The 21,281-nt window shown below is 38.7% G+C and overlaps 1 protein-coding gene across 9 annotated transcripts in view; it reads right to left on the bottom strand.

The window, feature by feature from the left end:
• LOC309493628 (complement C3-like) overlaps positions 1-21,281 on the bottom strand; it is a 528,795-nt gene that overhangs the window by 421,308 nt on the left and 86,206 nt on the right. Inside the window, exons 1-10 of one of the 9 annotated variants that reach the window (XM_082162772.1) lie at positions 11,762-11,914; positions 11,482-11,677; positions 9,608-9,776; positions 9,037-9,110; positions 8,829-8,917; positions 8,564-8,646; positions 8,385-8,472; positions 4,265-4,367; positions 4,009-4,129; positions 3,803-3,918 (exon numbers count right to left, since the gene is read on the bottom strand). The exons of 7 other annotated variants lie outside the window; for them this stretch is intronic. In XM_082162772.1, coding sequence (XP_082018898.1) covers positions 3,803-3,918; positions 4,009-4,129; positions 4,265-4,367; positions 8,385-8,472; positions 8,564-8,646; positions 8,829-8,917; positions 9,037-9,110; positions 9,608-9,776; positions 11,482-11,677; positions 11,762-11,832 — 1,110 coding nt within the window. In that variant the 5' untranslated portion in view covers positions 11,833-11,914. Of the gene's footprint in view, positions 1-3,802; positions 3,919-4,008; positions 4,130-4,264; positions 4,368-8,384; positions 8,473-8,563; positions 8,647-8,828; positions 8,918-9,036; positions 9,111-9,607; positions 9,777-11,481; positions 11,678-11,761; positions 11,915-16,898; positions 17,393-21,281 lie in introns of those variants that run through there. One more of the 9 variants, XM_082162773.1, reaches the window with a different exon arrangement.

Here is a 21,281-nt window from a genome sequence, read left to right as displayed (position 1 = left end):
GTACGGACGTGAGCGCTCTTGAAAGCGGCACTAAAAGACTGCTTTAAAACTTTCACAGAGACCTCAAACAGAACAGATGCCTTTCTTTAAATTGAATTTCGTTTTGTATTAATTATATCTTAATTTTAATCAATGTTTCATGAACCAATTGCCTGGATGGATTTAATAAAGAAGTAAATAGGCCGATAGCAGAATCACGACATGAAGGCGCCGGCGAGTGAACTGGAGTTCGTCTCATAAATGAACCGAAACTCAGCGTATAATGCACATTCACATTCACAGCGTATTTAGACACATTTAGACGCATTCATAATCATTACTTTTACCGTTTTTTTTGTGGCAAGCTTTATGCGTGCGGTCGTGCGCTTGAGTGCGGCTATATTACGTAAACGCTCATTATCCTGTAGTAGGCTATAAGTAATTAAATTAATATAAAGGGGCGATTTGTCCACGAATGACTTAAATGAACAACTAGCCTACTAGTCGAACTTTTAGTCGGAAGCAGCCCTTATTCCACATATTATCGATTTCGAACCAGGCAACAGGACATCTGGTGAGCGAGCGACCCTGCGGAATGAACGAGCGGAGCGGAATATTCAGAAATGCACTCTCCACTCACGAGCTCTGATCGGAACAAACCCGAACCTCACTGTCTGCTGAACTTGCGCAGAAACATCAAAATATAACCAGCTTTTTAAAATGGTTTTATAAAACTAAACACTATTTTAGCACAAATTATGAGCTTATTGGGGATTTTTTTTTTTTTTATAATTATTGACAAAATTCGAATAGGCTATAGTAGGCCTAAAAGTATTTTTTTATTTTATTTTTTTTTTGTGAAAGTTTTGGGTGGGCCTGTTGAAAAGTGCCTGAGCTACAGGACATCTTTCAAAACATAACCTGCGCGAAAGAGAGAAAAAAAAATGAATGCATCATTGTACCCAGCACTTCTGAAAATGCACTTCCGAATGCGTCTCTGTCCCCAGCACATTTCAAACCAAACTGACGCCCATGATGAAATGTCTTTCTTGTTTTTCTATCTTCGTCGTCAGCTTCTCATATTTTTTTAATTAATGTCTAAAAATATAAAAAGAAGGATAACCCAAAAAAAGCCGATAATGCAATGTTTGAAAAACCTGAAAGAGACAAATTTTTCTGGTTGTGAAAATGTGTAAATGAAAGCAAATGATTGTTATTCAACCACAATGTTGTTAATATGGCCCCCTATGAACTGTAAATAAAATCAAATTATCTGATTATTAAAATACCTAAAAATAAATAAATACATGCTTGTAAAAAGTGTTTTTTTTTTCACCTTCTAGTGGTCATTATACATAAAAAGATGCACCAGATTAATGCATTTATCTTTAAAATGTACAAAATTTTCTTACGGGGGGGCATGCCCCCGGACCCCCCTAGAGGTACCGAGCTATCGGATTTTGCCACCTCCGCCTCATTTTCAGCCAGGAAAAACCCTGGTATGGGTCACTATATCATAAGGTAGCCTAATACAATGTGTAATCAAGTGATGTCAATTCCAGCGTTATGGACGTGACATGCAGTAAAAACTTGAAATATAAATTCTCAGAAAATGCATTTAATACCAATATATTAAAACTGTTTATATATATCAATACTCCCTTAATAAAGGAGTCCAGACATTAGAAAAATATCAGTCTACACATGCGTTTAATATTTAATATGAGGGAAATAGGCTACACATGCCGTGGACGTGACACAAAAAATCGTTAACTTTTAGGTGGCAAAATATTTTTTTTGTAATTCTGTGAATTACACTGCGCAAACCAAAAGTAATACTAGGCTACCCACCGGATACTCTCCACAGAACATAACATATTCATTTTATTCAGGGCCGCGGGAAGTGGGGGTGCTGTTTTCACAGAATTGTAAATGCAACGCATATGTTTGTTCATTAAAATGTATACATTTTTAGCATTTAGTCATTTATTTGTAATAAACACTTTAAGTGGGCTATTTAAAAATGGTTATTTATGTTAAATTATGTTTTTAAAACATAAGCGCAGAGTGTTACGTAATAGTCTATTGTGTGTGTGTCGAAAGAATTTGTCCGCAGCTGCTCAAAAAACAAAAACAAAAAAACAAAAAAAAAACCCAGTCAAAAACCCCACTGTCAGTGTTTTGTAAGGAACAGGCAAATATGTAAAATATAGCAGGAGACATTTTAATTGTTTACTATTAAAACAGTTATTTTTTATGTCAGTGTCGGCTAGACAGATGAAGTTGACGACTCGCGATCTTCGCAGCGCCAGAGAGAAATGCACATTTCATACGAATTACATAAGCAGCGCAGTCTGTTTTGTGTTTTCTTTCGTTTTGAATTGTTCTGCTTAAAAGTAGACATTTCAAGCTATCTATATATGTCTCAGGTCTGTGAGGCAATAGGCTATATAGGCCCACGCTGAGTTTCGGTTCATTTATGAGACGAGCTCCAGGTTCGCCAGCGCCTCCGTGTCCTGATTATCTATTTTCTAATAGCCTAGTATATTTACTTCTTATTTATTAAATCCAGACAATTTTTTTTGATGAAACATCGATTAAAATTAAGATACAATTAATACAAAACGAAATTAAATTTAAAGACAGGCTTTGTGCTTTCAGTTTGAGGTCTCTGTGAAAGTTTTAAAACATTATTTTAGTGCCGCTTTAGAGCGCTCACGTCCGTAACGGAGAACTGTCTGTAACATTTTTTTTTTGTGTGTGTGTGTGTGTGTGAAATAAATTTTTAAAAAAAATGCGACTTAGTCCAGTGCGACTTAGGCTATATATGTTTTTTCTTCCTCGTGGCGCATTTTTTGACTGATATGCGACTCCGGAGCGACTTATAAAATAGGCTACGGTAAGTTATTTATTCTTTTTGTGCAAATGTCCCATAAAGTGCCATCCTTTAAGGATTAATTTATGTCCCGTTGACCGGTCCATTGCATTACGAATAAAAGCAGAATCAATAAAGTCAAAAATGTGATGTGCAGAGTTTTATAGTCTTGATATTGTTTCTTATTCAAAAGTGGCGACGCCCCTTTTTTTCTCAGAATTGCGAGATATGAAGTCAGAATTGTGAGAAATAAAGTCGCAATTCTGAGAAATAAAGTCGCAATTCTGAGTAATAAAGTCGCAATTGGGAGATATAAAGTAAGAATTGCATGATATTCGTCAATTTCGTGTTATAAAATCTGAATTGTGAGATATAAACTATTCTGAGGTAAAAAAAAAATATAGAAAGCTTGAAATGTCTTCTTTTAAACAGAACAATTCAAAAAGTAAACAGACTGCTGCATGTGTAATTTTTAGAAAACACTTGTTCATTAATAAACAATTAAAATGTCTCCTTGCTATATTTTACATATTCATAATCATTACTTTTGCCGGTTCTTTGTGACAGCTTTTAGGCCTTTATTGGCAGCGCCACCCTTACATGTTACATGAACGCGTCACCACCGCATCAGCACCGAAAACAGGAGATTTTTCAATATCCACAGATATGTGAAAAATGTACTTAAATAAAGTAACAAAGTATTTGTACTTCGTTACATTCCACCACTGCTGATTAACAGTAAGGTAAATGCTAAATGTCCTAATACCTGTTAATACTACAACAATGCAAAGTATTTGCTCTTAACCTTTCAGTTTTTCACATATCATGTAACACTCAATTTCTCTGCACATCACAATAGGGAAGAAAAAACTATTGCAACTTCCATTTCATGCAAACTTAAATAGTTTATGATGTTTACTTGTTTACTTTTTAGTCAATGTTTCATACCGAGACACTGAAGGGCATCCCAGGTTTGAAGAATTGTGGTGTTCTTTTGAAGTGGATGGTGTACGGTGACGTCACAATCTGAATGCCTCTCCTTTCTGCTTCCACCATTTCACTGCCTGAAACACACACACACAGGATTAGCCTCTCATATACAATCACACACAGGCATGTAAACATACAGATGTACAGTATCTGTTGAGTCTTACCACTTTCTGTTAAAAGACTGGCTGAAACATAGATTGATCGTCCAAACAGCTGCTTAATGTCTGGAAAGGTCTTAGTGATCATCTCCCTGCTCAGTTCTGCTGTACCTTCTCCTTCCCTAATCTATTCATATGAGAAAGACAACAGCAGTCAACAACAAGACGCAGTAAAAAGCATTTTAATGTTTTATTCAAGTCATCCTTTAGGTGAAGAGAAATGAGATTGATCCCAGCTTGGAAACTGTTTAATGTCTCCCACCTGAACTCTTTGAAGAGAAGAAGGAATACTTGTTTTCTCCTCACCGTCCATCACACCAAACATCACAAACGCATGTCCTTCCACCTTCTGTCCAAACAGGTACCTATAAAAGCCCAGCTTGAACATTTGTCTAACTACCTTCTTTTCTTTCTCCACAGTCATACATGTTTTGAACAACATGAGGGTTTTTCATGTTTTTTTTATATTTTTTTATATGAGCATGTACACTACTCATTTTGTATATATATATAGTTATCTAAAAAGTGTTAGTTAGAAGAACAACTGTTGGATTTTACAGTGTAAGTAGCCAATATACTCTGGAGCTTCTCTCTGTGCCTAGGGTGACCACCTCCAGTCAGACAAAATGTGGGACAAGTAGCATGGTAAAGTGGGACAATTTGGGACAGACGTAATAAATCTAATTTACCAAGAAACATTTTTTAAACCCACCGACTAAAAGATTAAGACACTACCTGACCCAAAATATCACCCAAAGTTTCTACAGCTTAAAGGGATAGTTCACTTTGAAATTAAATTGTGGTATGTTTTAGCTTACCTCAAGGGCATCCAAGATGTAGGTGTCTTTTTTTCCGCAGTAGTTTCAATTTTGATATTTTTAGGTCAAACCATTCTTGTCTGTCAGTCATATAATGCAGGTCGATGGTCCAAGTGATCTGAGAGCGCGGGCGGGTATAGATATATACACTAGATGTCGCCTTGGCTACTGCGAAACCGTAGCCAAGGCGACATCTATTGTATATATCTATACCCGGCCGCGCTCTCAGATCACTTGGACGTGGCTGAGTTCAAGAGGTAAAAACGATATAAAAACTGTTCGTTTTCTCACACAAACCGCTCGTTTCGTGTCTTAGGCCATCAATGTGTACTTACGATGGGGAATTGTTTAATTTGGACGACGGGGAATTGTTTTAATTTGGACTCTGTGCATGCTGTTTGAGACAAGTGACCATCGACCTGCATTATATGACTGACAGACAAGAACGGTTTGACCTAAAAATATCAAAATTGAAACTACTGCGGAAAAAAAGACACCTACATCTTGGATGCCCTTGAGGTAAGCTAAAACATACCAAAATTTAATTTCAAAGTGAACTATCCCTTTAAGGCATAGGCCTAGGCCTATAAAAGACAAAACACTAATTTTGCAACATCTCGAGATGAACTTTGGACAGATAGTCCCAATAAAGACGATCGTCTTTATTGGGACTATCAAATTAATCAACTGTCCAAAGGACCAGGCATTACGAAACTAAAAAAAAATGCTCTCAGTGAATCAAATTCACCTTAAAATACAAGATACCAAAATATATTAGGCCTAGCCTATTTAAGTTCAACAAAATATAAGGCCTAGCCTATACATTGATATTAGTGATAGTATATCCACCCGCAAGCATAGGTGATGTCTTCTTGAATACAACTTGTTGCTGCAGTCGGTAGAGCGATATGAATGTGTATGTACGGCATGATATAAATGCTCGTCACTTCTGCTGCCGAAACTTTGTCAGCCTGTGGGTCATTTGGTTTATTGAAAAACGATTGCACTGATTTGCATGTTTCTTGATGATGTGCTTTTTTTCTGTGGTACTCACATGCACCATGTCGCTTCACGTCGTATTCTCCACCATGTCCCACAGAAAAACTGCTTTTGCATTAAATGCAAAAAGCTCTCTCTGCTTCGCCATCTACAGGTCTTAACCAAGAGTATGTTGCGGTCCATTCGCTATTAAAAGTGCATCTTCTCTTTTTCGTGGCCACACTGGCCATGGCTGCTTTGCTTAATAACCTGACCGAACAGCGCGCGCGCTCTCCAATTTGAGATTGTTGAGATTGTTGACAATGTTGAGGAGGCGTTCGTGCACCAGTCAACAGTTTGATTGACGTACGACTCAGCCTATCGACTAACGCTTTTATTGCTCTCCTCTGAACTATTGGACATAAGTTAACAGTACGCCCAGAGCCATAGAGAGAGAGAGTTGCGACACTCTTTGATGTCGCCGCTATGGCTGTCACGTGGTTCATGTAAGCCCCAATAGTTCCAAAACATACGCTGGCTGTCATGTTCTTCTATGGGACAGACAGCAGCGATTGCATTATTGAACGGTAAATATAAAATAAAACACACACCCAAGTACTTTTTCAGCTGTTATTGCATTATTGCATTTTGTTAATGTCAGTTTTGCATTTGGAGATAAGTTTTAGGCTATATTTTTGGAGGGAAAAGCTTAGTGTTCATGTTCGCATGGGTAGTAGCACTGGCTTTAGCGGCTCTAACTTAACTTTTCCATATCATTCATCTGATGATGGACGTCTCATGATATTTATTTTAGCACAACTGGGCTGTATTAGGCTATTGATTCCCGTGATTTTGCTGTATTAGGCTATTGATTCCCGTGATTTTGCTTATAAATTTTGATTCAGCCATTAGCCTACCTTCGTGATCACGCAAAGAGGTCTGCCGTGGCGGTCCGTTCAGAATTCGCTTAGAAGCTAGCTCACTTCTTCTGATGAAAGTGGCCACCCCCAGGACCACAACGTGAAACATGATCATGTTAAGACTAAGAATATTATTTTAAGATTAAGGCCATACACATTATCAAAACTATAACAGATTAAAAACGAATTTAAGCATGGCTGATACAAATGAAGGTTTTCAAATAAAATATTTTTTATTAAGCAATGACAGACAACAAAAATGTGTGCTTGTGTGTGTGAACAAGAAAAACAAAAACCAGGGGCAGGTGATCCATGAAACAGACAGGACTGGTGATGGCCATAACAATCCTAAAGGTCCAGCATTGTTCTCACAAGCCGCTTCACTCAAGACAATAATAACATAATGAAAAGTTAGTATATCCCAAAAAATTTAATTAAATAAAAGTTGCTATAAAGGTGGTAGCGATTCATTACCGAACTCTTAGCTGACGAAGTCGCGCTAGCTAACTAACGTTAGCTAGCAGGCAGTGCTTGAAAATTGGTTGAAACAACCAACATAAAATATAAATAATTACGCTGTGCATGTACAAATGAAGACCAGTATAAGCATCGCAAAGGGCCTCTGATACAATATAGACAGTTGACAATTCAAAAGAGGTCGATATTTCGGCAACTTAACTCTGGAACAACTCGACGCGCAGCAATGTAAGTGAATGGTGTCCAACGCCCAAATGACAGTGTTTGGAACTATTCCGATCTTCATATCCCGGAAGTAGGCGGTTAAAAGCGCCGCCATTATTTACAACGGAGGTCTATGGGAGTGTCGCAACTCTCTCTCTCTATGGCTCTGAGTACGCCTATGGACGTATCCGTGTATTTATTAGGCAGGGTCGAATGAAAAAGCGGGACAGATGCTCAATTTGCGTGAGGCGGGACAAAGGGTAAAATTGCTGTACAGTACAACGTAAAGTGGGACAGGTGGTCACTCTATCTGTGCCACACACTTTGAAAACCCCTGGTGTAACCAACTGATGTCAGGTTGATTCAGTCATATTAAATTATATATAAAACCTGTTAGGGCTTTCCCTTAAGCTGTTGTTGTTGACAACATTTAACAAATGCAAACAGAGTCCATGCATTCAGATTTATGCAAACAAATGTTGCAAACCAAATATTGCCTCAAATCCACTTCCTGGGGCTTCTCATTCCTTCATGCTTATAAACATGAACACACAGAGTTCCTTTCAGACACAGCATACATCAATATATTGTCCGTAATCCATCATGTTCACACTAGCATCCCCAAAATCTGTGGGTGCTTCTCAATGCTCAAATTGATGAGCATCTCAGTCCTCTAATTGCACTGTGAGGGGGCGAAGAACGATGAGCGAGGAAACTTCAGTCATGAGAGCGGATACACAGGAAACAATATTCATACTACCAGTAAAATACAGAATAACCACAACTAAAAAAAATATGCATTTTGTGACTAAGATAAATGTCTTTGTTACTTTTGGAATTTATACTATCTCAAACACTCATGAAAAGTTTTGGTTGCTCACAGCACATTATTTTGTAGTTTACATAGAGATCTATTTTAAATCAGTGTGTGCACAAATTAAAGATTAATTTTCAATACAGAGAAGCAGAACATATGTTGTCTTACTTGGCTTCAATGTCGACTGTCAGGCTCTCGTCACCCACATAGAAGAATGACTTACTGGGTCTTAATCTGACTCCAAATGTTGGCGGCACTATAAACCAATCCAGAGAAAATACTCAAATAAATAAATACATTCTTTTATTGCATTTACACAACACACATTTTGTTGACACACATCTTACCATATTCTTTGACCTCAAAGTCTGCAGTAAACTTCTTCTGAGGAGTGTTTGTGTACCGAGTGACAACCTTCCAGATCCCAGGACTGAAACAAAAACATTTCAAAACACTTTAACTAAATATAAATAAGCATTATACAACAGATCAAATGAATCTTATAACACAGATCACATCTATGAGTATTGTGTAGATAAATTAAAGAGAAGTCATTGAATCATTAAATAAAGTTCACTCAGGTTGAATATCTTCAGTCAGCGTTTCACACACCTGGCAACCTCAGGAATGTCGTATTTTCCAGACTTCATCCCTTTCACTGGATTTAACTTCTCTGATGAAACTGTGATGCCTTGTGGATTCTTCAGAAACACAGAAATCAGCAGTAACACTGTGTTTACTGAGATCAGCAGTGCAATGATGCTCATCACAGCTGAAATGTGTGTGTGTAATAACAGTGTGCACTTATATAAGTGTGTACCATGATCTCCACCGTGACTCCAGTCTGACTTAATGGTTTCATGTTGGGCGTCAGAGAGAAAATCCTGTATTGAACTGAAAAAGAGGTCAAAGCAAAAAACTGAAATATGAGTTCTGATGTTTTTTAATCAGATACAGACCCTTATGCACATAGCAGTCAGTTTAATAATAAACAATTATGTCATGCTTATATATAAAGTTCACATTGTGCGTTATATTTTCCAAGTATTTCATGAGTTCCTTTGCCCTTATAATCTTTAAGCTAAAAAGGTTAAGTGTATTTGGCTTGCTGTCCACAATGGAGGGCTCAATGAAGCAGCTTCAACACTAGCTTAGATATACCCTCCAGTGGGACTACTAATGCTTACATGATGAGTATGGTAGCAAGATGTTATAATTATGTTATTTAAATGATGTTGGTGGAGTTGGGGAGTTGGAGGGACGCCAAAACAGCTGATGCCAGAGCAAGGTGAGCGGCTGCTTATGCTCCAGCAGTTAATTGAAAGATTAGATTTAGATAGTTAATTCCTCCCGAAATTACGTTGTGAACTTTACTTAGCACATACTCGTACCTGTGCTAGCAGGCGTGTAGATGGGCTTGTCTGTCTGTACAAATATATATCCAGACTGGAATGAGACCATGACCACTTTCTCCAGAGTGTGTGATGGAAACTGAGCTTGTAGATACACATACTGCTTCTCCAGAGGATCATCAGAGAAGAAGTTCTGATCATCAGGGATCTAAAGAACAGATAATCATCAGCCTAAATTATATCTGATAAAAAAAAATAATGAGAATGTGTTATGATCCCAGCCTGTGTTCCCCTGTCTTGTGTGTTCCTGGACTCTTGGTCCTGTCTTACACCATGTTTTGTAGTTCTTTGTAGATTTTCATGTTGATTATGCCGCGTTCCAGGCAACCTGTAACCCGTGTTTTTCCAACCTTAGACCCGTGAAAGTGCACTGGAACGGCAGTCAAACCCGTGACTTCCCACCCGTGAACTCGTACTAGATCGATGTACTCCCAGTTACGAGTTGGAAAAACACGGTTTACAGGTTGCCTGGAACGCGGCATTATCTCCAGAGCCCCTTTCACACAGAGATTCCGGAAAATACACAGATAAAGTGACCCAGGATTTGACCCAGGTTCGTTTGATTTTGGTTCATTCACACTGCCAGTTATTTTCCGGAATCAGAGAGTGCGTTCACACACAACCCGTAAAAATCCCGTAAAGACACGTGACATCGATGTGACTTGTAATGTCTCAGCAGCGTCTTAAGTTTGCTTATGAACTGCAATCTCTCTCTCGAGAAACCACGCTTGTGCATTTTTTTCTCTGATTCGATCATTAACTTGCGCATTACGTACCGTTTCACAGCTGGCGAACGATCCCGGCTTCAGCGTCATCACTACGACACGGCATTATTATTATTTTGTTCACACAGCGCGTATTCCGGGACTGAACACGGCAATATTACTAGGTCCCCAACCCGGCATCGATCCCGGCATTAATCCCGGGTCGTGTTTGCGTTCACACAGAAGGCACTCTTGCAATTTGCCGGCAATTTCCCGGGTTCAAAGCGCTGTGTGAAAGGGGCTCAGATGTTTCTTATTATCTACGCCCCCTTGTTATCATGTTAAGCTTGTCTGCCTGTGTATAGCCCTTGTGTTTCACTTGCCCACTAAACAAAATGATGTCCAAAAGACGTCTTTTCAACGTCTTTGTCACAAAAGTCGTACGTTGAAAAGACGTCCACTGAGGAGCCAGAATGAACATTTTTATGACGTCTTTTTTGACGTGTTCTGCACGTCCAATATAGACGTTCATGGAGCCTCTGTACAAGGTTAAAAACTAGTTCAAATGTGGCCATTGTGGACATATTTTCAACATCATTTAAGGTCTCATTAAATGAGTCTCAGCACAAGTGTCTGATGATTTACTGATGTGTCTTTTATGTTCATGATTTTTGGACAAACACAAACTGTCTGTGAGTTGCTTTGCAATTACAAAAGGAAATTACATTGAAATAAACATTTTTAATTTAAAGCATCCTGAGAGTTTTTACATGGTCCAGAAACAGTATAAATTGTCTAAATGAGACCATAAATTATGTTGAAAATATGCAATGACCACATTTGAACTGGTTTTTAACCTTGTACGGAGGCTTTTGGACTAGCATAAACAAATAAAAACACGAAACACGATAAGCCAAAGAATGTGATTTCAGCGTCGCTGTGTATATATAGCCCTTGTTCTCTCTCAGTCGCTGAAATCACATTCTTTGGTTTATCATGTTTCGTGTTTTTATTTGTTTATGCTAGTTACCTTGTGTTCTATAACCTTGTGTATTATTTTAATAAACCTGCACGTGGATCTGCTTGATCCTGCTCCTGACCCTCACCATGTTACAGAATGAAACATCACTGTATTTATGGAGCTCTCACCTTTATATCTGTAAGGATCTGGTAATTGTTTTCTGCAGTCAGTGTCACTGTTTTGGACAGTATCTCCCTGTCTTTCTTTGGGAAGTTCTTCACTGAGATCCTCACGTTCAGGTTTCCTCCAGAGTAATCCTGAGCCTCCACAAACATGTTCTCTGAGGAACCCACTCTCAGCAAATTAGGAGCTGACAGAACAAACCTGACGAGATCAAATCACAGCGTTTGAAATCTTAAAAAATGATTATTAGTAACTCTATGAGCAAACGGTGTGTTTAATACTCACAGCGGGTCACACAGTGTGAGGAGGGGTGAGGAGAGAAGAACAACAGTCAGACACAGCAGCTTCACGTCCATAGTGTCTATGTGTGTGTGTGTGTGTGTGTGTGTGTGTGTGTGTGTGTGTGTGTGTGTGTGTGTGTGTGTGTGTGTGTGTGTGTGTGTGAACCTGCAGCAGCTCAGATTTATACTCGTCCCCGTCACCCTCACAGTCCAAACTTCTCTCTCTCTCTCTGTTTTGCATTTGTTTTGTAAGTAAACTGACACTTCAGTTCAGCGATCTACAATCTAACAGTATAGCAAGTAATATTTATGTTTGACTGCCATTCACTTTTCAAATCCTTATGAGATCTTTATGAATCTCCTGTGTGAAACACAAATAACTTCTTTATTTTCATACATTTTCTAAATAAAATATATATTTTAAGTTCATTTAACATATAGACTCTGAATAAATCTGAATCTTGAGTCTTTGAATCAATGCTTAATTTAAAAACAGCTGTTGTCTGTCAAATTCAGTGCAGGAGATTAATAAAGATCTCATAAGCATAAGAGTAACAGCAGTCAAATTCAGATTTCCCGTAAATGACCTGCAAAAACCCGTTGTGTAAATTCAACCTTTGGTAAACTGGCAGCCGCTCTGTGGATCTTTGAGAGGTCGAAAGAATTATTGAGCAGTATATAGCCATGGATATCAAAGATGTTCATTTCAGCAAAACACATGTGTTTTTGTGTAAATGAGGTTTAAATGTTCCAAAGCAGTGATGGACTGACCATCCGTCCAGTGTGTTTCCCAGTCTTCAGCCTGAGACGCTATAATAATAGACTCCAGCAACCCTACAGGACAGGCAGTTTGGAGAATGGAGGGATGTTTCAAAGCTCTTCATTTATACTGTAGTTGTAAATAAATAGAACACGGGACAATAAGTTAAGAGATACTGAATAAGTTAAGAGATACTGTCTTGGGACAATATAGGCTATTGCACATTAGGACACGCACTGGATGTAATATAAGTTCAGTATGTATGTTATATTTTTATTAATAAATAAATATATCTTTATATAAATTAAAATATAGAAAACATATTGTTTGGAGCACAACTGGTTTATTAACTTTAAAGAATTGTTTATAAAAGAAACCACTTTATATGATATATGTGACCCTGGATCACAAAACCAGTCTTATGTTGCACGGATATATTTGTGGCAATAGCCAACAAAACATTGTATGGGTCAAAATTATAGATTTTTCTTTTATGCCAAAAATCATTAGGATATTAAGTAAAGATCATGTTCCATGAAGATATTTTTTAAATTTCCCACCTTAAATATATAAAACATTTATTTTTGTGAGTGGATGCAGCACTATCGCCAATAGAAATGGACAACTTTAAAGGCGATTTTCTCAATATTTCGATTTTTCTGTACCCTCAGATTCCAGATTTTCAAATAGTTGTATATCAGCCAAATATTGTCCTATCCTAACATACCTAATATCAATGGAAAGATTATGTATTCAGCTTTCAGATGATGTATAAATCTCAATAAAAAAAAAATTACACATAAGACTGGTTTTGTGGTCCAGGGTCACATATAAGAAGACATTTAAAATAATTAAATGTTTAAAAATGTGGTTAAATAAATTAGATAAGAAATTAATAAAATACTTTTTTATATATACAGTATATCATTTGCAGACTGCTGATCCTGGGATGGTCACAGTTTCTAAATAAAGAATTATGTAATAATACGAAAAGTCCCATTGTTTATAATGAGAGCAAGACCAGTTTGAATCCAGTGTGAAAGGCGACAGTAAGTTGTAAATCTCTGTGTAAGATTATTAAATGTGCACTATGTCACTCTGTGTGACTGTGCGGATGGACATTGTTGCCACATAGCAACATTGTGACGTCCCAGATCCGGCCCACATCTGGCACGTGGAAAGATGATCTGGCCCACATGCAGCGTGGAATGACGGCCCTTGGGTGGTCATTTCTTTCTCATAACTATAAAAAGAGAGTGAGATTATCCTACTGCTCAAAAAACATTCAGGCTTATGGAAATGATCTCAAGCTGATTAGATGAAGACGTTACTGATAGCCAGCCATTGATAGACACAGTTCTTCCATGAAAATAAATTCCACTGCTCTAAAACAACCATAATGAAATGATCTTCACAATAGATTATGCTTACAGTGAACTCTGTTAGAGAGATACATATGACAGTGTATCTGTTCAATAAATATACCTTACTCTCCTGTTGAGTTATAAAAACACCATCATCTCTGCGTCGCTTTACATATCATCTCTGTTCTCGTCATCTCTGAAAAGCTCTGTCTCGTTCTCTTTTCTCCAGCAGACTCTCCTCTGTTCTGAGTTAGTTTAAAACAGGTGTTACAACTCGTGCTCAACACAACTCGTTGTGTTAACTAACCTTCCACTCAAAGCAGCCGGAGCAACTTTTCTCTATTTATGGATGACGAGACACGCTCGGGCGAGTGACGTATGCAAATACCTGCCAAAAGTATCCCGCTAAGTCTTTTAATAAGCTTACCATAGTGAATCAGCATAACACTAAAACACATTTTGGAAGAAGGATTGATGATGTATTGACTCATTATTTAACTTTTGTTCATTTTGATTTTTTTTATATATATTTTTTTAACATATTTTATCTTTAAGGAATGGACTATAAATTGTTCGGAGTTTCACATAACAGTAATATTATTATTTAAACAGATCAAAAAGGACCCTGTAAATGTATATTCATGTTACACGACTTGACGACCTAAAAGCCATTGCGTGGTCACGGGTAATGTAAGATTTTCTGCAGTTAAACTCATTTAGCTATTTACATCGCCCTTAGACTTTAGACTTATCCCCGGAATATAAAAGAGTGGATTTGCCCCGATGAACGTTGAACATCAATACTCCTGTAGATGCAAAAACTCGGAAGATGTGGAGGCCGTTCAGAAAAGGTTTGGTTACAAAATTAATATGTGCAATGAAACAATGAAACCATGTGTTGGAGCAGTCCTCCACTATCATTAGTAGGTAGGACTGAATCAATTCAAATGAATATTCTACCACAACTTACTTTTTTTATTTTAGACTGTTCCCATTTTTCTCCCCAAATATTTCTTTAAATCATTTGATGCCACTATATCCTCCTATATTTGGGCTGGTAAGCCTCCAGTTTTACACTAGTCAACTCTTCAAAGACGATGATCAAACAATATTGGAGTCTCGCTCTTCCAAATTCTAGAAAATTTCCTTTTCTACTATTGGTTTTCTACTATTGGGCAGCTAATATCCAGAAAATATATGCATGGTGTAATTCCCCAGATATTAATTGGCGTTTGATAGAAGCAAACTCCTGTGTATCGTCCTCGATACCAGCATTAGTTTTTGATCCCAATTTGCAGTGACCCTCTAAATACACCACTAACCCGATTGTGCTTTCTTCACTCAAAATCTGGAAACAGTTTCGTCTTCATTTTAGATTAAACACATCATGATCCACCTTTATGCCTATTTGTGGTAATCTTCTTTTCGTACCCTTGGATTCAGCTTTTGCACAGCTCAGGGAGAAGGCTCTAGTATTGTTTCATGATTTGTTTTCTGATCACACATTTGTGTCATTTAAAGATTTGCTGAGTAGATTCAATTTATAAAACTTATAAATCCAATTTATTCCACTATTTGCAGTTACATGACTTTGCTAAAACACACATTGCTCCCTCACTAGCCAAAGAAAACTTTAATTGAATATATAATGTCACTTCCAAAATCACATATTGCCTCATTTTATGGCCTGTTACGCTCTTCACAGTTCCTCTTCTTTTGACGAGGAGCTGTGGAATAATGCTCTAGCTAAAATGAATTCTGTCCGCATCTGTGCTCGTTTAAATCATATTCAGTTGAAAGTTGTTCACAGAATTCATTTCACCAAAGCAAAATTGAAGAAACTTTCTTTAACAGAAGATGAGAGGTGCAAATGTTCACTGTCCCCAGAAAATACTCATACATTTTATACTTGTCCTAAATTGTATTCATTCTTGTCTTTTTTTCTTAATGTTTCTGTGACATTTTTGGAGTTAACCGTTAATGGATTGTACAACAAGTGCCATGCTGATACTGTTGCTTTTGCTTCATTGGCAGCCAGAAGAGGAATATTGTTGCATTGGAAATCCTCTTGCCCCCTCCAAATTTTTCTTGATGTCCTTTCTACTCCTGGAAAAAATTAAACACTCCTCTCAGAGACTCCTTTGTTGAGACTGTCCCTTCTTTGGATTTTTTTCCCTTTATTTTTTGTGGGGTACTTTAGGATGGGTAGGGATAAGGATGTTGTTCCGGTTATTTTTATATAATTTTTATTCATTAATTTCTATGGATGTTAAAAAAGAAAACAGTAGGTTATGATGTTCTCCATGTATGTCATGTATATTGTCATTTAATAATCTGCTCGATAAAAAAAAAAAATATATATATACAAACAATGAAACCATGTAATGCATTGTAAACTTCATATATGTGCAGTCTGCATTGTGACTGATTGAAAAAAACTGATGTGTGTGTGTTCTGCATTGATGATGCTCTCTAATCTAATTTCTTCGTTTGTGTGTGTGTTCTGGATTCTGCCAGATTTTTTTTGTTTTTTGACCAATAAAAGAAAAATCCCATTTCCCATTCATTCCTATGGGAGTCAAATTGACCCACGAGAGAAGTATTTGTATTTGAGAAGTATTTGACATTTTTTTATTACAACCACATAAAATCCAGTCAAAGTTGCGACAAATCTCCTAAGGTCTTGGACCAATCCGATGAACAGTCAATTTTTAAAAATCTTGCCAAAGACCCGGGTCAAAATGCCTCATCCATTCAAAATTATCACTGTAAATGAAATTCTGTCTTGATTTAGCATTGTTGGTGGTGATGCGTGCCAAAAAAACTTTAATTCAGTTTATTTATTGAAAAACAAATCAATGGACTACATCAGTTTCCCATCTTTGTGATATTAGATTCCTCTTCTAGACTTGAGATGCTCCACATCAGGCCTCTTGAGGTTTTGCTTTTTGAATGTTCTAGAAAGTAATTTATCCCAATACCTCTTCCATATCTTTTATCATCCACATCAACAGGAATAATCATCTGAACGCATTTTTTTCTTTTTTCTTTTGAATAATGTTTAGCCAATTCAGATATCCAGAAATTCTCCTTTAAAGTTTCTTATGATTATTACAATGAGATACAGAATTAAAATATCACACAAAACAAATTAAAATGTTGGATTTGTGATTCAGATTGGAAAAAGTTATCAGAATATTCTTGCAAGGTATTAGTTAGTCAATTTTAAATTGAACTTGAAATGAATTCAAGTCACCATTTAATTTTTATTTTATTTTAGCTCCAACAATATTATTTAAGATTTATTGAGAGTATGCAAGAGAGGATGTTTAATTTCCTGTAATCAACATTTTGAACATTTAATCAACATTATGAAGCACATCCGTGTCTGTCGAGGCTATTCTGGAGCTCAGAGATGCCGATGTACTGATCCCTGAATTGTGGAGTTTGGCTTTCCTCGCTTGTCGGCCAGTATTCAACCCAGGTGCGCTCTCCAAAGACATACTGCAGACTAAAACAACAGACAAGTGAAGACAAAACAGACAAAATTATTGACTTAACTACTACACTCCTGTTTAGTTATAAAAACAGCATCATTTCTGTGTCGCTTTACATATCATCTCTGTTCTCGTCATCTCTGAAAAGCTCTGTCTCGTTCTCTTTTCTCCAGCAGACTCTCCTCTGTTCTGAGTTAGTTTAAAACAGGTGCGTTACAACTCGTGCTCGACATTTGTGTAAGGGTCAATGAACAATAAGGATGTCCAAGGTGATCAAAATAATTATTTTAACAAGCTTTGTATTCGTGTTGGTTTTTATACATTTTTGAAAAACATTTAATACACAATCAGTTTCACCTGAACCAAACATGTATTTTAATAACAGGTCAAAATATGTGTTCCCTTTCGTGGTCACTCCGAGTTACGTCAGATGACGACGAATGGGGTTTCGCTTAGATAACCTATCACCTTCGAGTATAGAAAACGAGCCAATGGCAAAAAAATGCCATGGGTCTGCGGAATTTGCATAGCGTAACTCCGCCCCACCTCGTGGGTATATAAGGAAGTACCCCGGCAACATGCAGATATGTTTTCGCTTCGGAACAGAGAGCTTTTCTTCACTCCTGTAACGACAATGACTATGACATGCGGTCACATGCTGTTCAAATTAGTAGATCCTGATCTCCCAACACATCCTTCGTTGTCTCCTTAGACAACGAGTTTGTTCATGGCGCCTCTGAGTCTGCTTGAACGGTCAAAATTGCATCTTTGTGGCTCCCCCGAGGGACATTTGAGTCACATAAGGGAACCCTGTTTTGGAGAATCCCCTCTAAAACCCCCATTTCAGCATGGACTCCCCGTGACTTTTATAGACTCGTGACATTCCAGATACACACATACACACACACACACCAACATCCTTTAATGTATGTAACTCAGACTTGTATCTGAACCTCCTGTATGCATGTGTGATTAATGTTGTTTTGATCATATAGTTATGATCTTCGAGTGTTTGGATCTGAAATGTATTTTTGAAGAATGTTCTCCCAGTAGAATCGCATCCCGTAACCGAGCTCATTGGCAGGTCATAAAATTTGACCACCAAGCTCAGCCAGCCCTATGCATGAGATAACAGGGTCGCAACATTCCAACACACACACACACACACAAACACACTCTGGACTTTGAAACAGAAAGCCCCTACAGAAAAGGACTTTTACCCATAAAGTCACTCTTAAATGTAATAAATATATATATTTGTGTGTTAAGAGGTGTGTGTAAACCATAGGAAAGCATATGTCCTATTTGTAACATTAATAGAACTGCTAATGCCTATAATTCTGCATATCTCACTGTAACTTCGCATTGCTACAACCTTCATGTGATGCGTTTGATGTCTTTGTAATTCTCTTAATCTAACAGAATCGAATTCCAATAGCAGAATGCAGTAATATACATTGTTTACACATTTCATATTTCTGGAACCGAAAGGCTTAAGTCAATCGTCACTGTAACTCGAGCCAGGAGACCGTTCCAAACGAACAAAGGGATTTTCCCGCCTAAGAAAATCTCGACAGCTGATTCATCCTACACGAAGGAGGGGACGGCACATGGGACACTGATAAAAGTCCAAACCTTCAGTTTCCTCTCTCTCTCTCAACTCTCAACTCATCCTCTCTTCGGACCTTCTTCTCCCCGGCGCAGCGCTTCTCCAAGGAACATCTGAAGGAGGCCCTGGCCTTCTCTATCGACGAACACATGTTCGAGTCGTAGCTGCGTCCCTTGCAACAAAGACTTTAAACCTCTCCCATCCCGGGAGATGAACCTTATTTTCCGGTAACATTACATACAGTGAGCCTTTCAAGCTTCCCGCGACACCGGAAGACGCAGCAGAAACAGGACACCATCCTCGCTTCCTGCCTCAGCCTCAGCCTCACCCGAAAGAGCACAGAATCTTGCAAGTAACGTACTCTCTCTAAAAGCTGTTCCAGGTGTCTTGTGAACTTAGGTTTCTGTATGTAATAATTACTAGCTTTTCCCTTCTCTCTATATCTTTCTTTCTTTCATTTCATTTCATTCTGATCACGCTATGTTTTGGTTCGTTTAAAATGTTTGTTTGTTGGTTTGCATTTTTACGTACGTTTATATTTGTAGTTTATATAATCTCTAGTGTGTGCCATTTTATTAATAAATCCATTTATACTTTTAATTGTCTCTGTGTTTGAAAACCCACCTTATAAAAGTCAATGAAACTAAAAAGATCTAAGCTACAAGCTCGATATTGACTACCTTGAGTAGTTTTAATTCATAAACTCAGAAAGTTTGATATTCGTGGCCAGAAGATAAAACTTTCTTGGAGTTTGAAAAGGGATACCCCCTTCTTAACTGTAATGATCAGACAGTTACAGAACAAGGTAATCTCGATAATTGATAAAATAAATGTACATGCGACTTATGAATTATGACCATGAGTCATAATTATTAATATTTCCAAAATTCCCTATATTCTTGAGCTAATTCACATTTACCCCGAGTCGTTATTGTTACACTCCTGTAAGCCAAAATCCTGAGTTTACTCTTTCTCTTCCTTTCCCTTCGAGACGAGCAACTCTCTGATGTTGGTGTGACGGCGATTTCCAGCGAGTGCACATTACCCTGCTGATCTGTGCAGTGATCTGCCAGTTAGTGTGTTTCTCCCTGGTCGCTTCAGCATCCGCAGAGTTTTCCTCTAACAAAAAGAGCTTGCACGCGGCACGTCTTTTCAAAGATGCCTCGCCCGTGCACTTCTGGTTGCGGTCGCAATGTTTCCAATTCTGATGGGCACAATCGCTGCTTTGTGTGTTTGGGCATTGATCACGCTAAAGCAGCGCTTGTGGATGACTCATGTTCTCACTGTGGGAACATGACCATCTCCACGCTACGGTCGAGACTCAATGAGCTCATTCGAACGAGAGTCCCCTCATCCACATGAGAGGCTGTACTTCGGCTGGAATCGGGAAGTGAAGATTCGGCTGTGCTGCCACCCTCGGGTGTTCCAGCATTGCCCGAGTCAGATCCCTGGCCTCCTCTGGCAGGACGCGGCTAATGACCGCGCCCCTGCACAGGGCCGCTATGCCACCCTCGCCTGGGCTGGTCATTCCGCCTCGCTGCACCACCGATGGTACGTCTGTGGTTCGAATGACCCCGCTGGCGCAGTTTCTGGGAGCCTGGCTAGAGCTTCCCAGACTGTCCCGCAGGGTCGCGAGAACCATCGGGCTTGGCTACGCAATTCAGTTCGCGCGGTCTCCTCCCCACTTCAGGGGAGTCTGCTTCACTATGGTCGGTGGCAATGCCCCTGTCATGAGAGCGGAGGTCGCCACCCTACTGGCTAAGGGTGCGATCGAGACTGTCCCTCCAGCCGAAATGAAGTCCGGCTTCTACAGCCCCTACTTCATTGTACTGAAGAAATCCGGTGGGTTACAGCCAATCCTCGACGCTCACGGCCAAACGCATCCTCCAGTGCGTGCGGCCGCAGGATTGGTTTGCAGCGATCGACCTGAAGGACGCCTACTTCCATGTCTCCATTTTACCTCGACACAGACCGTTTCTACGGTTTGCTTTCGAGGGGCGGGCATACCAGTACACGGTTCTACCATTCAGGCTAGCCCTGTCTCCGTCGCGTCTTCACGAAAGGGAACACGGGGGTTCGCATCCTGAACTCTCTCGACGACTGGCTGATCCTAGCTCACTCTCGAGACCAGGTTTGTGAACACAGGGACCTAGTGCTCCGACACCTAGCTCGTCTGGGCCTTCGGGTCAACTGGAAGAAGAGCAAACTCTGCCCCGTGCAGAGGATCTCTTTTCTCGGTATGGAGATCGACTCGGTCGACCATTTGCGCGCAGTCAATGCTGACTTGTCTTTGT

This window comes from Leuciscus leuciscus, assembly GCF_965113295.1.
Source record: "Leuciscus leuciscus genome assembly, chromosome: 3".
NCBI classification, from domain to species: Eukaryota; Metazoa; Chordata; class Actinopteri; order Cypriniformes; family Leuciscidae; genus Leuciscus; species Leuciscus leuciscus.
The sequence above is the reverse complement of the archived record's forward strand: the minus strand, read 5'-3'. Positions and strand labels throughout refer to the sequence as shown.